The sequence below is a fragment of the Culicoides brevitarsis genome, chromosome 3 (genome assembly GCF_036172545.1).
Source record: "Culicoides brevitarsis isolate CSIRO-B50_1 chromosome 3, AGI_CSIRO_Cbre_v1, whole genome shotgun sequence".
Classification (NCBI taxonomy): domain Eukaryota; kingdom Metazoa; phylum Arthropoda; class Insecta; order Diptera; family Ceratopogonidae; genus Culicoides; species Culicoides brevitarsis.
Window position 1 is genome coordinate 28,553,523 of NC_087087.1, and position 15,932 is coordinate 28,569,454.

General features: G+C 29.9%; 3 protein-coding genes across 3 annotated transcripts in view; 2 read left to right on the forward strand and 1 right to left on the reverse strand.

Moving 5' to 3' along the window:
- LOC134835470 (putative protein kinase C delta type homolog) overlaps positions 1-3,320 on the forward strand; it is a 3,442-nt gene extending 122 nt beyond the window's left edge. The window contains exons 2-9 of the mRNA XM_063850348.1: positions 277-413; positions 479-652; positions 722-1,024; positions 1,077-1,256; positions 1,690-1,830; positions 1,891-2,036; positions 2,333-2,479; positions 2,715-3,320. Of these exons, the coding sequence (XP_063706418.1) occupies positions 277-413; positions 479-652; positions 722-1,024; positions 1,077-1,256; positions 1,690-1,830; positions 1,891-2,036; positions 2,333-2,479; positions 2,715-2,799 (1,313 nt within the window). The 3' untranslated portion in view covers positions 2,800-3,320. The remainder of the gene's footprint in view (positions 1-276; positions 414-478; positions 653-721; positions 1,025-1,076; positions 1,257-1,689; positions 1,831-1,890; positions 2,037-2,332; positions 2,480-2,714) is intronic.
- Positions 3,321-8,568: 5,248 nt separating this feature from the next.
- Positions 8,569-10,170, reverse strand: LOC134834660 (isovaleryl-CoA dehydrogenase, mitochondrial). Its single transcript, XM_063849399.1, has 2 exons — positions 9,859-10,170; positions 8,569-9,799 (listed from the first exon to the last, which is right to left on the reverse strand). Exons 1-2 carry the CDS (start codon positions 10,012-10,014, stop codon positions 8,672-8,674), a joined length of 1,284 nt encoding a protein of 427 aa, XP_063705469.1. The 5' UTR covers positions 10,015-10,170; the 3' UTR covers positions 8,569-8,671.
- A 1,003-nt stretch (positions 10,171-11,173) lies between these two features.
- LOC134836040 (alanine--tRNA ligase, cytoplasmic) lies at positions 11,174-15,719 on the forward strand. Its single transcript, XM_063851165.1, has 3 exons — positions 11,174-11,256; positions 11,538-13,697; positions 14,577-15,719. The coding sequence occupies exons 2-3, from the start codon at positions 11,552-11,554 to the stop codon at positions 15,332-15,334; spliced, it is 2,904 nt and encodes a 967-aa protein (XP_063707235.1). The 5' UTR covers positions 11,174-11,256; positions 11,538-11,551; the 3' UTR covers positions 15,335-15,719.
- Positions 15,720-15,932: the final 213 nt, after the last annotated feature.

Consider the following 15,932-nt stretch of genomic DNA (forward strand, 5'->3'; position numbering starts at 1 on the left):
AATTAATTCTTGGATAGAAAAATAATTTAATTTATTTTTAAAAATTAATTCTTGAATAGAAAAATAATTTAATTAATTTTTAAAAATTATTTCTTGAATAGAAAAATAATTTAATTAATTTTTAAAAATTAATTCTTGAATAGAAAAATAATTTAATTAATTTTTAAAAATTAATTCTTGAATAGAAAAATAATTTAATTAATTTTTAAAAATTAATTCTTGAATAGAAAAATAATTTAATTATAATTTTATTAATCTTAAATATATTTTTTTTAGAAACGTCACATGTTTATTCACAATTTACTAAAACTGGTAAAATTACGCCGCCAGCAACGCTGATTCCTAGATTTAAGAAGTACAACATTGATGATTTTCATTTCTTAGCTGTATTGGGTAAGGGGAGTTTTGGAAAGGTAAGTCATTAAAATTTTTTTGTCAAATTTTTTTTATCTCCAAAATTAAAAAATTATTTTTTTAGGTCTTTTTGGCCGAATTAAAGAACTCCGAATACTATTATGCTGTGAAGGCACTCAAAAAGGACATTGTCTTGGAGGACGATGATGTTGAGTGCACATTAATTGAACGTAAGGTGTTAGCTTTAGGTACAAAACATCCATTTTTATGTCATTTGTTTGCAACATTTCAAACGGATGTAAGTTTTTCTCTCGTAATTTTTTTTAATTTCAATCGATTTTCATAAAAAATTTGAAAATTTTTTTAGAGTCACTTATTTTTCTGCATGGAATACTTGAACGGAGGCGATCTAATGTTCCACATTCAACGCAGTGGGCGCTTCAGCGAAGATCGTGCGCGCTTCTACGCTGCAGAAATCGTATCTGGGCTTAAGTTTCTGCACAAGAAGGGCATCATTTATCGCGATCTGAAGCTCGATAACATTTTGTTGGACTTTGAGGGGCACGCGAGAATTGCGGATTTCGGAATGTGCAAACTGGAAATCTACTTGGACCGAACGGCAGACAGCTTTTGCGGGACACCAGACTACATGGCACCGGAAATTATCAAGGTAAGTCGAGATTTTTGAAGAATTTTCGAATTTTTATGGATTTTTTTTGTAGGGCCAAAATTACAACCAAAGTGTTGATTGGTGGTCGTTCGGCGTGTTGGTTTACGAAATGTTAATTGGACAATCGCCGTTCAGTGGCTGTGATGAAGATGAGTTGTTCTGGTCAATTTGCAATGAAATTCCTTGGTTCCCAGCGTTCCTCTCGAAAGACGCTCTCAAATTCCTTCAAGCAGTAAGTTTTTACCTAAAATTTAAAAAAATAATTAATTAATTATTATTTTTTAACAAAAATTATTTAATTAATTTGAAAATTTTATTTAATTACCTAAATAAATTAATTTAAATTTTTAAAAATTAATAAAAAAATAATTATTTAAAAAAATTAAATAAATTAAATACTTTTAAAAAAAATTTAATTTTTAATTATTTTTTTTTTTTCAAACTTAAAAAATTAAAAAAAAATAAAATTAATTATTTAAAAAATTAATTTATAAATTAAAATTAATTTTAAAAAAATTATTTTAAATAATTAATTAATTTTTTAATTAAAAAAACTAAAATTATTACTTTAAAAATTAATTTAAAATAAATAAAATAATTTATTAAAAAAATTAATTAATTAAAAAAAGTCGAAAAAAATTAATTATATTTTATTTCTATTTCAGTTACTCGAAAAAGACGCCACAATCCGATTGGGATCTTTGGGCGCCGGAGATGGCGATATCATTTATCACCCATTCTTCAACAAAATCAACTGGGAAAAGCTTGAACGACGAGAAATTACTCCGCCATTCAAACCAGAAGTCGTAAGTTTTTGATTTTTTTTTAAATTAAAAAAAAATAATTTAAAAAAAAAATTTTTTTAGCTTCATCCATTAGACACAAAATACTTTGACAACTGCTTCACGAAAGAACGTGCCCGCTTGACTCTCATCGACCGCCAAATCCTCAAGTCAATCAATCAGGAACAATTTGACGGATTTACATACACAAATCCTAATGCTACACTAACGTGAATATCTTTTATTTTTTTATTTAATTTTTATTTTTAAAAATAACTCACTACTGCATAAACAAAAAATAATTTTGCCGACACACTCGCAAATATTCCATTTTTTATACTTTTTATTTATTTATTTATTTATCGAATTATTAAAAAAAATCATTTAATTTATTTACGAAAAAAAAAGTCGTCCTCTCTTTTTTAGCCTTTTAAAAATCCCTTTGAAACATTTTTCATTTAAAAAATTCATAAAATATTTTTTTGAGATTTTTTTTCTCTACTAATTAAAAAAAATTCTCTTAAAGGGGTACACAACATGGGTTTCAGCACATGTTTGAGAGTGGGTTAGATCTTCAAGACATAACATTTTTGGACAAGAAAATTTATTATTTAATACAAAAAGAGCTCCAAAAAATTATTCTTGATAAGGCTGCACAGGGCACGCGGTTGAGGTAACAAAAATCATCAAAAAGAGGAAAATTTATATTCTCGGACAACTTTTTTTTTGTTTCCACAACCGCGGTTCCGTTTGAGGGCTTGATCCCCGATGTAGAATATAAATTTTAATCACCTTTCTTGCTTTTATTGCCTTTTCTGCTTATTTTTTCTCTAACACTTTTGCTTTTTTCCTCGCATGGCTGCCATTTGCAAATTTGAAATTCCCGCCAAAAAAAATACGTTGAGCAGTAAGTTGCGCAAGAAGAAGAAAAAGATGTACTTTGATCCATACACGGGCGAAATGAAGTTAACTTTCACTGAATTCTGGTACTAAATAACGAATTTTCTAACAAATAACTAACAAAACTGACCTTTGTGTGTATCTTATAGAGAGCTAACCTGCTTATTGACTCTACTGGCCTCCTCGACAAATGACTGCTACTACGACGCAGTTTTCTCTCTTTCTCGCAAAAAAAAAAACACTTTTTCCTATCAAATATTCACACGCTCGCACTTCATCCCATTCATGCCGCCTCATCATAATTTCTAAGGAATCAGACGACGCAAATGCTGACGAGTTCCCGAGGAACAAGAAATATTCAAATATCTGATGTTTATGTTAAAATTAGGTGTATTTACTGTATAAATTTATCGTTAGAAGATTCACTTTTTGGAGAAAACCAATTTTAATTTTTTTCTATTATTTAATTTAGTTGTTATGTTCTGTTCTGTTATAAATGCGCAGCAAAGCAAAAAATAGTTACTTAGTATATTATTGTTATTTTTAATGCAATTATGACGAGAAAAAAAATTTGTACATTTAGATTTATGGTTAAATATAATAAAGTTCATAGAAAACATAATTTGATAAGAGAAAAAAAATAATAAAAAATATTTATAAAATTTTTCAAGGAGTTTTTACTTTCAAATCCAATAAAGTGTCGAAAAAATTTTCTTTCAGAAATTTTTAATTTTTTTTTATTTTTAAGAAAAAAAATTCTAGAAAACTGTGAAATCAACTGACTTAAAAAAATAGAAAAAATATTTATCTTCCTGAATTTTATTTCAAAAATTATAAATTTACGTACAACTCTTATTTAAAGAATCTGTTTTAATTTTGTGAACATTCTTTAGCCCGAGTGAGACTTTAAAGTACTTGTCCCAATGCACATTCAAGATTTTTGACCCAAAGCGCATTTAAAAACTCTGACCCAATGTAAGTTCATCATTTTTTTCTCTTTTGACAATTTAATTTAATTGGCCCAATGAACATTTTGAACTTTTGATCCAATCGACCCAATGCATAATAGAAAATTTTTACCCAAAACACATTTAAAAATTTCGCCCCAGTTGACATTTTGAAATTTTTGCCCCAATTCACATTAAATACTTTTGTCCCAATGCACATTTTTTAAATCTAACCCTGCTGAAATCGTAGAATTCGTTGAAAATTAATTTTTAAAGAAGAAAATTTATGTTAAAATACGATTTTCAATACAAAATTACAAAAAAAAAAATAAAGAAAAAATTGGAAAATCTCATGAAAAAATTTTTAAAATAGACCAAAAATAACGTAATTTTTTTTATTAAAATTTTAACTTTTTTTTTAAATATTGCCCATTAAATTTTCGACTTTTTCAAAATGGGGCATCAGACTTTTTTTTCATTTTCATTGGTCGCTACAGTCTAAGTTAATTTTTTTTCCATGTTTAAAAAAAAATCTACTCCGAAAACTATGCAATGAACACTATTTCAAATAAAATTGTATTTTATGCCCCTTTTGGTATGCAATAAAGCTCACATTACATATTTTCATTTTTCCATGGATTTTCACTTATTTTTTTTAACGTCCGAAGTTTTCAAAATAAAGTCGACCAACTCCGTGCTAAACTCCAATTTTTTTGTAGTCGACTCCGAGTCGACTCTATCAAAACTCATGGAAATCATCTTCAGAATGACTTTTTATTCAGTTTCAAGCTTAAAATTGCTCGAAAATTAACTTGCAAAATTTATCACGATTTTCATTCAGCATGAGGAAGAATCGTGAAAAATTTTATTTGTTCGAAAATTGAGAAAATATGAATGGAAATCATCTTCAGAATGACTTTTTATTCAGTTTCAAGCTTAAAATTGCTCGAAAATTAACTTGCAAAATTTATCACGATTTTAATTCAGCATGAGGAAGAATCGTGAAAAATTTTATTTGTTCGAAAATTGAAAAAATATGAATGGAAATCATCTTCAGAATGACTTTTTATTCAGTTTCAAGCTTAAAATTGCTCGAAAATTAACTTGCAAAATTTATCACGATTTGAATTCAGCATTAGGAAGAATCGTGAAAAATTTTATTTGTTCGAAAATTGAGAAAATATGAATGGAAATCATCTTCAGAATGACTTTTTATTCAGTTTCAAGCTTAAAATTGCTAGAAAATTAACTTGCAAAATTTATCACGATTTAAATTCAGCATGAGGAAAAATCGTGAAAAATTTTATTCGAAAATTGAGAAAATATGAATGGTTCAGAATGACTTTTTATTCAGTTTCAAGCTTAAAATTGCTCGAAAATTAAATTGCAAAATTTATCACGATTTTAATTCAGCATGAGGAAAAATCGTGAAAAAAATTGACTTGCAGAATGACTTTTTAAAATTTATCACGATTTTAATTCAGCATGAGGAAGAATCGTGAAAAATTTATCACGATTTTAATTCAGCATGAGGAAGAATCGTGAAAAATTTTATTTGTTCGAAAATTGAGAAAATATGAATGGAAATCATCTTCAGAATGACTTTTTATTCAGTTTCAAGCTTAAATTCGAAAAACTTGCAAAATTTATCACGATTTTATTTCAGCATGAGGATGAATCGTGAAAAATTTTATTTGTTCGAAAATTGAGAAAATATGAATGGAAATCATCTTCAGAATGACTTTTTATTCAGTTTCAAGCTTAAAATTGCTCGAAAATTAACTTGCAAAATTTATCACGATTTTAATTCAGCATGAGGAAAAATCGTGAAAAATTTTATTTGTTCGAAAATTGAGAAAATATGAATGGAAATCATCTTCAGAATGACTTTTTATTCAGTTTCAAGCTTAAAATTGCTCGAAAATTAACTTGCAAAATTTATCACGATTTTAATTCAGCATGAGGAAAAATCGTGAAAAATTTTATTTGTTCGAAAATTGAGAAAATATGAATGGAAATCATCTTCAGAATGACTTTTTATTCAGTTTCAAGCTTAAAATTGCTCGAAAATTAACTTGCAAAATTTATCACGATTTTAATTCACGCATGAGGAAAAATCGTGAAAAAAAATTATTGAAAATATGAATGGAAATCATCTTCAGAATGACTTTTTATTTTTAGCTTTTGACTTGCAAAATTTATCACGATTTTAATTCAGCATGAGGAAAAATCGTGAAAAATTTTATTTGTTCGAAAATTGAGAAAATATGAATGGAAATCATCTTCAGAATGACTTTTTATTCAGTTTCAAGCTTAAAATTGCTCGAAAATTAACTTGCAAAATTTATCATGTTTTTTATTCAGCATGAGGAAAAATCGTGAAAAATTTTATTTGTTCGAAAATTGAGAAAATATGAATGGAAATCATCTTCAGAATGACTTTTTTTCAGTTTAAGACTTAACGATTTTTTCTCGAAAATTAACTTGCAAAATTTATCACGATTTCAATTCAGCATGAGGAAGAATCTTAAAAAATTTTATTTGTTCGAAAATTGACAAAATATGAATGGAAATCATCTTCAGAATGACTTTTTATTCAGTTTCAAGCTTAAAATTGCTCAAAAATTGACTTGCAAAATTTATCACGATTTTAATTCAGCATGAGGAAAAATCGTGAAAAATTTTATTTGTTCGAAAATTGAGAAAATATGAATGGAAATCATCTTCAGAATGACTTTTTATTCAGTTTCAAGCTTAAAATTGCTCAAAAATTGACTTGCAAAATTTTTCACGATTTTAAGTCAGCATGAGGAAGAATCGTGAAAAATTTTATTTGACTTGCAAAATTTTTCACGATTTTAATTCAGCATGAGGAAGAATCGTGAAAAATTTTATTTGTTCGAAAATTGAGAAAATATGAATGGAAATCATCTTCAGAATGACTTTTTATTCAGTTTCAAGCTTAAAATTGCTCGAAAATTAACTTGCAAAATTTATCACGATTTTAATTCAGCATGAGGAAAAATCGTGAAAAATTTTATTTGTTCGAAAATTGAGAAAATATGAATGGAAATCATCTTCAGAATGAAGTTTCAAGCTTAAAATTTTGCAAAATTTTAATCACGATTTTAATTCAGCATGAGGAAAAATCGTGAAAAATTTTATTTGTTCGAAAATTGACAAAATATGAATTGCTAAGCTTAAAATTGCTCGAAAATTAACTTGCAAAATTTATCACGATTTTAAGTCAGCATGAGAAAGAATCGTGAAAATTTTATTTGACTTGCAAAATTTTTCACGATTTTAATTCAGCATGAGGAAAAATCGTGAAAAATTTTATTTGTTCGAAAATTGAGAAAATATGAATGGAAATCATCTTCAGAATGACTTTTTATTCAGTTTCAAGCTTAAAATTGCTCGAAAATTTACTTGCAAAATTTATCACGATTTTAATTCAGCATGAGAAAGAATCGTGAAAAATTTTATTTGACGTGCAAAATTTATTACGATTTTAATTCAGCAGGCAGGAATCGTGAAAAATTTTATTTGACTTGCAAAATTTTTCACGATTTTAATTCAGCATGAGGAAGAATCGTGAAAAATTTTATTTGTTCGAAAATTGAGAAAATATGAATGGAAATCATCTTCAGAATGACTTTTTATTCAGTTTCAAGCTTAAAATTGCTCAAAAATTGACTTGCAAAATTTATCACGATTTTAAGTCAGCATGAGAAAGAATCGTGAAAAATTTTATTTGTTCGAAAATTATGAATGGAAATCATCTTCAGAATGACTTTTTATTCAGTTTGCATTGAGGAAGAATCGTGAAAAATTTTATTTGTTCGAAAATTGAGAAAATATGAATGGAAATCATCTTCAGAATGACTTTTTATTCAGTTTCAAGCTTGAAATTGCTCAAAAATTGACTTGCAAAATTTATCACGATTTTAAGTCAGCATGAGAAAGAATCGTGAAAAATTTTATTTGACTTGCAAAATTTTTCACGATTTTAATTCAGCATGAGGAAGAATCGTGAAAAATTTTATTTGTTCGAAAATTGACAAAATATGAATGGAAATCATCTTCAGAATGACTTTTTATTCAGTTTCAAGCTTGAAATTGCTCAAAAATTGACTTGCAAAATTTATCACGATTTTAAGTCAGCATGAGAAAGAATCGTGAAAAATTTTATTTGACTTGCAAAATTTATCACGATTTTAATTCAGCATGAGGAAGAATCGTGAAAAATTTTATTTGTTCGAAAATTGACAAAATATGAATGGAAATCATCTTCAGAATGACTTTTTATTCAGTTTCAAGCTTAAAATTGCTCAAAAATTAACTTGCAAAATTTATCACGATTTTAAGTCAGCATGAGAAAGAATCGTGAAAAATTTTATTTGTTCGAAAATTGAGAAAATATGAATGGAAATCATCTTCAGAATGACTTTTTATTCAGTTTCAAGCTTAAAATTGCTCGAAAATTAACTTGCAAAATTTATCACGATTTTAATTCAGCATGAGGAAGAATCGTGAAAAATTTTATTTGTTCGAAAATTGAGAAAATATGAATGGAAATCATCTTCAGAATGACTTTTTATTCAGTTTCAAGCTTAAAATTGCTCGAAAATTAACTTGCAAAATTTATCACGATTTTAATTCAGCATGAGAAAGAATCGTAAAAAAATTTTTAAAATTTGGAGTTCAATAGAGCAGACTCATCTCTACTCTAATAATTATTAGAGTCGACTCGGAGCAAACTATGAAAACTCCGAACGTTAATTTTTTTCAAATTTTTCTGCACAGAAACCTTCTTACCGATAATTCGAATACTTTACGAAAAACTTAAATTAAATTCTTCAAATAAAACTCAAGTTATTGCGTTACAAAATTTGTATAAAAGTTCAATTTTATATTTTAAAAAAACCGTTAACAGCCTATGTTAATTTTTTAAAAAGACTTTGAGTCGTTTTCAGTAAATAAATGCAATTTATGGCAGTTTTAAGTAAAAAAACAAATTATGAAGAATATTCCTTGTTCAAACTTCTTCCAATGAGCATTCGACGTACTTCCGATGTCCCGGCGCCAATTTCATACAATTTGGCATCCCGCATAATTCTGCCCGTCGGATAGTCATTAATGTATCCGTTCCCGCCCAAAATTTGAATGGCATCCAAGGCAACTTGCGTCGCCTTTTCCGCACAATACAAAATAACGCCGGCACAATCTTTCGGGTTCGCTTTGCCTTTGTCGCATGCTCGTGCCACGTTATACAAGTAACTGCGACAAGCGTTCAGGGTTGTGTACATATCCGCCATTTTGCCTTGCATCAATTGAAATTCGCCGATTCGCGTGTTGAATTGTTTGCGAACATGGGCATACTCGAAGGCAACGTCGCATGCCGCTTGCATCAAACCGACGGGACCTGCTGCCAACACGAGACGCTCGTAATCCAGGCCCGACATTAACACGTAAACGCCCTTTCCCTCGTCGCCAAGGACATTTTTGGCGGGAACTTTGCAATCTTCGAACAAGAGTTCGCACGTGTTGCTGCCACGCATGCCCAATTTGTCGAGTTTTTGTGCCGTGCTGAAGCCAGGGAAGTCTTTTTGAACAATAAACGCCGTGATGCCATGTTGCGGTTTGACATTCGGGTTGGAGCGGGCATAAACAACGAGAGTATCGGCATCTGGTCCATTGGTGATCCAAAATTTGTTGCCGTTTAAGACGTAATAATCGCCTTTTTTCTCCGCTTTGAGTCGCATCGAGACAACGTCGCTACCCGAGCCAGGCTCTGACATCGCAAGAGCTCCCATGTGTTCGCCCGAAATCAATTTAGGCAAATATTTCTGCTTTTGCTCTTCGGTTCCGTTCCGATGGATTTGATTTACGCACAAATTCGAGTGTGCGCCGTAACTGAGACCGATTCCGCCACTCGCACGAGAAATTTCTTCCATAATAATGCAGTGATCGGTATAAGTGCCGCCTAAACCGCCATATTCTTGCTTCGCTGTGGGTCCCAAAAATCCCATGTTGCCCATTTTCTTCCAAAATTCCCGCAAATCTGACCATCCATTGTTCTTGTCAATATCCTGAGCGAACGGCGCAAGTTCTTTTTGCGCAAAATTAAATGCTGCTTCACGTAACTACGAAAAAGAATCATAAAAAAATATTTTATTTAGAAGAAAAATTCAAAAAATCTTACTTCTTGTTGTTCCTCACTCAAGCCATACAAATTTTCGTCAATCGGATAGTACTGCGACGAGTAATTGGCCTTGGAAGTAAGGGTTGATGACTTAGCAACAAGTCTCGTCCGACCCAAATTCTGCGTAAATAGCTTTGAACAAAACCGTAGAGCCATGTTTCAACAATTTTTATGGAATTTTAAAATATTTACAAGTTACTAAAAGTATGGAAGACAAAAATCGTCAATTAATTGAAAGAAAATGAGGAAAATTGCTGAAGAATTGCACAAATAATGACGTTCACAGGTACAAGTCACACTCAAAAATTGATAAGAACTTGTTTTTGTTGTTTCGATTCGGTTCGGTTCGTAGTTCGACGATCGTATTATTTGAATTTTTCGATGAAAAATAATCGTTAAAGTACAACATTTTTAAGTTATTTATTCATTTTAATAATTTATTTTAAAATTAAAAAAATTAAAATAAAAAATTAAAATATTTTAAAAATAAATTTTTAAAAGAATACCTAAAATAAATTTTAGGAATAAATAATCTTAAAAAATAAAAAAAAATTATAGTTAAAAAAAATTAAATTAAATTAAAAGAATTATTTAAAAAAAATAACAAAAAAAAAAAATAAATTGAAAAATAATTTGAAAGAAATAAAATTTTAACAAAAACTATAAAAAAGTCTCAATAGGTATAAATTTAAATTAAAAAATTGAAAGAAATAAATTAAAAATTTTTGATATTTTTTTTTTCAAAATAAAAAAATTCTTAAAAAAATTTTAAAAATTATAATAAAAAAAAATTAAAAAAATCTTAAATTAAATTTCAACAAAAATGATGAAAAAGTTAATTTAATTTAAATAAAAAAAATAAAAATTAAAAAAAATTATTAAAAAAAAAAAAATTAACAAAAAATTCTAAAAAAAATTATGATTCATGAATAAATTTTAATATACCTAAACTTTTTAAATCAAAGAAAAAAATTCTAAAAAAAATTATTTTAAATTTTAACAAGATATTATAAGAAAATCTTAATATAAACTTACATTTAAAAAAAAATTAAGAAATAAATTAAAATTCTGAAAAAATTTAAAAAGGAATTTTTAAATTAAAAAAATGAAAATTATGAATTATGGAAAAAAAAAATTAAAAAAATTTTTTAATAAAAAAAATCTAAAAAGTTTAAATTTATAAAAATTCTGAAAAAAAATTTTAACAAAAAAATTAAGAAAAAAAAATTAATTAAATATTAAATCTTGTTCACTTTTGACATCATCAGTTCATCACTTTAAGTCGTCTCAATTTTTTCTAATTCAAAAACATTCTCATCGCTGCAAACGTGGATCGCGACTTTCATCAAGTGCATTTTCTTTTATGAAATAAAATTAATCAAAAAGTGCATTTACAAAGTAAGTCTCCGAAAAACACTGAAAAGTCAGAAAATCTCAAGAAACCTTGAAAAAAATCAGGAGAAACATAGAAAATTGACTCCCTTTCACCTTCGCTGACTCACGAATCGCGATGCAAAAAAAAAAACAAAATTTTTATTCATTCGCGTCGCGTTTCTAACATGCATCTTGAATGAAGTCAACTTTCTCCCGATTTTTTTTTAGTTTTTTTTAAATTATTTTTGTTGAATTTCTTAAAATTGTCTAATGTTGCATCATTCAATCTTTTTTTTTCCTTTTAGCCGCTGTTCTTACAATGGATACCAGTTTAACGAGCAAGCAAATTCGCGACATTTTCTTGGATTTTTTCCGCGAAAAGGAGCATCTCTACGTGCATTCGTCGTCTACAATCCCCCTGGATGACCCGACATTGTTGTTCGCGAATGCCGGCATGAATCAATTCAAGCCGATTTTCCTGGGCACCGCAGATCCCAACAGCGAGATGTCCAAATGGGTTCGAACTGCGAACACCCAGAAGTGCATTCGTGCCGGCGGCAAGCACAACGACTTGGATGACGTGGGCAAAGATGTTTACCATCACACGTTCTTCGAGATGTTGGGAAATTGGTCGTTTGGCGACTACTTTAAGAAGGAAATTTGTACCTGGGCATGGGAATTGCTTACGGATCGTCTGAAATTGCCCAAAGATCGTTTATATGTGACGTATTTCGGAGGTGATGAGAAAGCTGGGCTTCAACCCGACCTGGAATGCAAGGAAATTTGGATTAAATTGGGAGTAAAACCCGAACACGTCTTACCCGGGAGTATGAAAGATAATTTTTGGGAGATGGGCGAGACAGGTCCTTGTGGCCCATGCTCCGAATTGCATTTTGATCGCATCGGCGGAAGAAGTGTCCCCGAATTAGTCAATATGGATGATCCGGATGTCTTGGAAATTTGGAATTTGGTGTTTATTCAGTTCAATCGCGAGCAAGATGGCAGTTTGAAACCGTTGCCGAAAAAGCATATTGACTGCGGAATGGGTTTCGAGCGTTTAGTTTCCGTTATTCAGGATAAACGATCGAATTACGACACGGATGTCTTCATGCCTTTGTTCGAGGCGATCCAAAAAGGCACAAATGCCCCGCCATATCAGGGTCGGGTGGGTGCCGATGATGTCGATTGCATCGATATGGCATATCGCGTATTGGCTGATCACGCTCGTACCATCACAATCGCCTTAGCAGACGGCGGAATGCCCGATAATACGGGACGTGGATACGTTTTACGTCGAATTTTGCGACGTGCAGTGCGATATGCGACTGAAAAGTTGAACGCCAAGCCCGGTTTCTTCGCTACTTTGGTAGATACAGTCGTGCAATTGTTGGGAGATACCTTCCCGGAGTTGCATAAAGACCCCCAAAGCATCAAAGATGTCATCAATGAGGAAGAAGAGCAGTTCCTAAAGACCTTAACGCGTGGTAAAAACTTGTTAAATCGCACAATTGCCAAGCTGGGCGACACAAAAGTCATTCCGGGAGATGTGGCATGGCGATTGTACGACACCTATGGCTTCCCAATTGACTTGACGCAGCTAATGGCGGAAGAAAAAGGTCTCACAATTGACATGGAGCAGTATGAAAAGTCGAAACATGACTCGTACATCATGTCACAAGGCAAGGCTGGTAGTCAGATTTTGACGATTAACTTGGATGTGCATGCCATTAACGAGCTAAAGGAGGCAAAAGTCCCATTAACTGACGATTCTTTCAAATACAAGTACGAAGCGGTATCAACAGACCCCGAATCTGAATACAAATTCGCGCCATGTCGCGGAAAAGTGCTCAAATTACGTTACAACAATGCATTCGTCGATGCCGTTACCGATGGACAAGAATGCGGCGTGATTTTAGACAAAACAAATTTCTATGCCGAATCCGGAGGACAGATTTACGATCAAGGTTTCTTCAATAAGGTCGGCGACGAAGGCACAGAATTCTCTGTTACGCAAGTTTTTAATCGCGGAGGGTACATTTTGCACATCGGAGTGCCTGTGGGCACGTTAAAAGTCGGGGATGAAGTCGATTTGCACATGGATGTCATGCGGCGATGGCTTACGATGAAAAATCACAGTGCCACGCATGCCTTGAATCATTCGTTGTTGAAGGTCCTTGGGCAAGATACGGATCAGCGTGGAAGTTTGGTCGTGCCAGAGAAGTTGAGATTCGATTTTACCAACAAAAGTGCGATGACATTGAAGCAAGTTGCCGAAACGGAGCGTCTCACGCAGGAAGTTGTCAAGAAAAATGTCAAAATTTATGCAAAAGAAGCGGAGTTGGCGAAAGCGAAGAAAATTGACGGTTTGAGATCCGTTTTTGATGAAGTTTATCCGGATCCGGTGCGAGTTATTTCGTTTGGAGTGCCCGTTGAGGAGTTGGAAGCTGATCCCGAGAGTGGAAAAGGTGAGTTTTTGTCATATTTAATTTTTTTTTATAATTTTTTCATTTTTTTTTTGTGTGGAAAATCCATAAAAATTTCTAAAAAAATTAAAAAATTTAAATAAAATTAATTTTAATTCTTTTTTAATAAATTCTTATTAATTTAATTTTTTAATTAATTTAAAATTTAAAAATAAAAAAATTCTATGAAAATTTAAGAAAAATTGAATTAAATTAATTTTAATTTTTTATGATTTCATTAAAAATTTGGGAAAGTTCAGAAAAAAAATAAAAAAAAATTAAAATTTTTTAAATTACAAACAAAAATCTATTGCATAAAAATTGAAAAATTATTAAAATTTCATGAAAAATAAAAAGAAAATTAATAAAAAAAATTTAAAAAAAAATATTACAAATTACAGAAAATATTTTTTCACAAATTTTCGAGAGTTTTGTATCCTAAATTTATCATTTTTCATGAATTTTTAATTTTATTCATTTATTTTTATTTTATTTTTTTTTTTAATTTTATTTTATTTAATATTTTTTTAGTCTTAAAATCTTCTGTTTTCAAGAAATATTTAAAAATTTTAATTTTTTAAAAATTTTTTGAACTTTTTTTTATAAAATATTTAAAAATTTGGATAATTTTTCATAATTCTTCTTTTAAATTTTTTTTCTTTTATTTTTAATTTAAAATTTTCTTGACTTTGGTTGATAAATTTTTACATTTTTGGATTTTTGAGTAACTTTAAGTTGTAAAAGTTTTGAAAATTTTTTTATGAATATTTGTAAAAATTAAAAAAATTGGATAAAAAAAGATTAAAAATGTAAAAAAATAAATTTGAAATCTCAAAAAGTGTTCAAAGAAAAAAAATTAATAAAAAATTGAATTTTTTTTAGGCAAAGACGTCTCCGTTGAATTCTGTGGCGGCACACATCTCCAACAATCCGGTCACATCATGGAATTCGTCATCACCTCCGAAGAAGCCATCGCCAAGGGAATTCGTCGCATGATCGCTCTCACGGGTCCCGAAGCCATCAAAGCACTCAAACGCACGGAAGTCTTCGAAAACGAAATCAACACACTCAAAACCGCCATCGAATCTGACGCCAATGGCGCCGATTCCAAATCTCACGTGCGTCGTATTGTCGAACTAACGGAAGAAATTGGCCAAGCCACGTTGCCATATGTGAAAAAAGACGAAATGCGAAATGTACTTAAAGCACTGAAAAAGACGCTCGACGACAAGGCGAAACAAATGCAAGTAACGATCGCCAATGCCGCCGTCGAAAAAGCAAAGGAACTCGCTGAAGGCAATCCCGATGCGAAATTCCTCGTTTACAAGTTGGAGGCACTCAGCAACACAAAAGCCCTCGATTCGGCATTGAAACAAGTCCAGAAAGTCGATAAGGAGAAATCTGCACTTTTTGTTTCCGCCGATCCAGAAGCAAAGAAAATTGTCACGTTGGCTTACGTGCCAAAAAGTGCCGTGGAGAAGGGTTTGAAGGCAAACGAATGGGTGCAACATATTTCCGCCGAGATGGGAGGTAAAGGAGGCGGCAAAGCAGAATCTGCACAAGCTTCTGGAAGTAATTTTGATAAAATTGACTCAGTCGTTGAATTGGCACGCAAATTCGCATCCTCGAAATTGGAATAAAGTTAATGCATTTTTTGTTTAAAATTAGAAACGCTATTTAGAACGACGCCTTTAAGGCCAATACAAGTTTCGAAAATGTTTTGGATTTTTATCTGCCTAAATTTTTGAGAAATTCTCATGAAGGATATTTCTTATCGAGCATCTAAAATTTTAAAAACGTTAAATTTTTGGTTTATTTTAATCGAAATTCATAAAAAATTTAAATTTTCAAAAAAATATTTTTTTTTCAAATTTTTAATTTTTTTTTGAAAAAAAAATCGAATAAATAATAATTAAATTTCAAGTTTTATCTAATTTTTTTTCTAAAAACAGAGAAAATAAAAATTTAATTTTTCAAAAAAAAAAAAAATTATTACAATTTTTTAATTAAATTAAGAACATTTGAGTTATTGAAAAAAAAAAGATATTAAATCATTCTGTTAAAAAATTTTGGAAAAAAAAATTGTGTTATTTTTCTTTTTTTTTAAAGATATTTTATGTAAAAAATCATTTATTTATTTTTTTTTTTATAAAAAATTTAAATTAAAAAAGTCTTCAAAATACATGAAGAAAGCTTAAAAAATTATGAAATTATGAAAACACAAAAAAAAAAAATAAA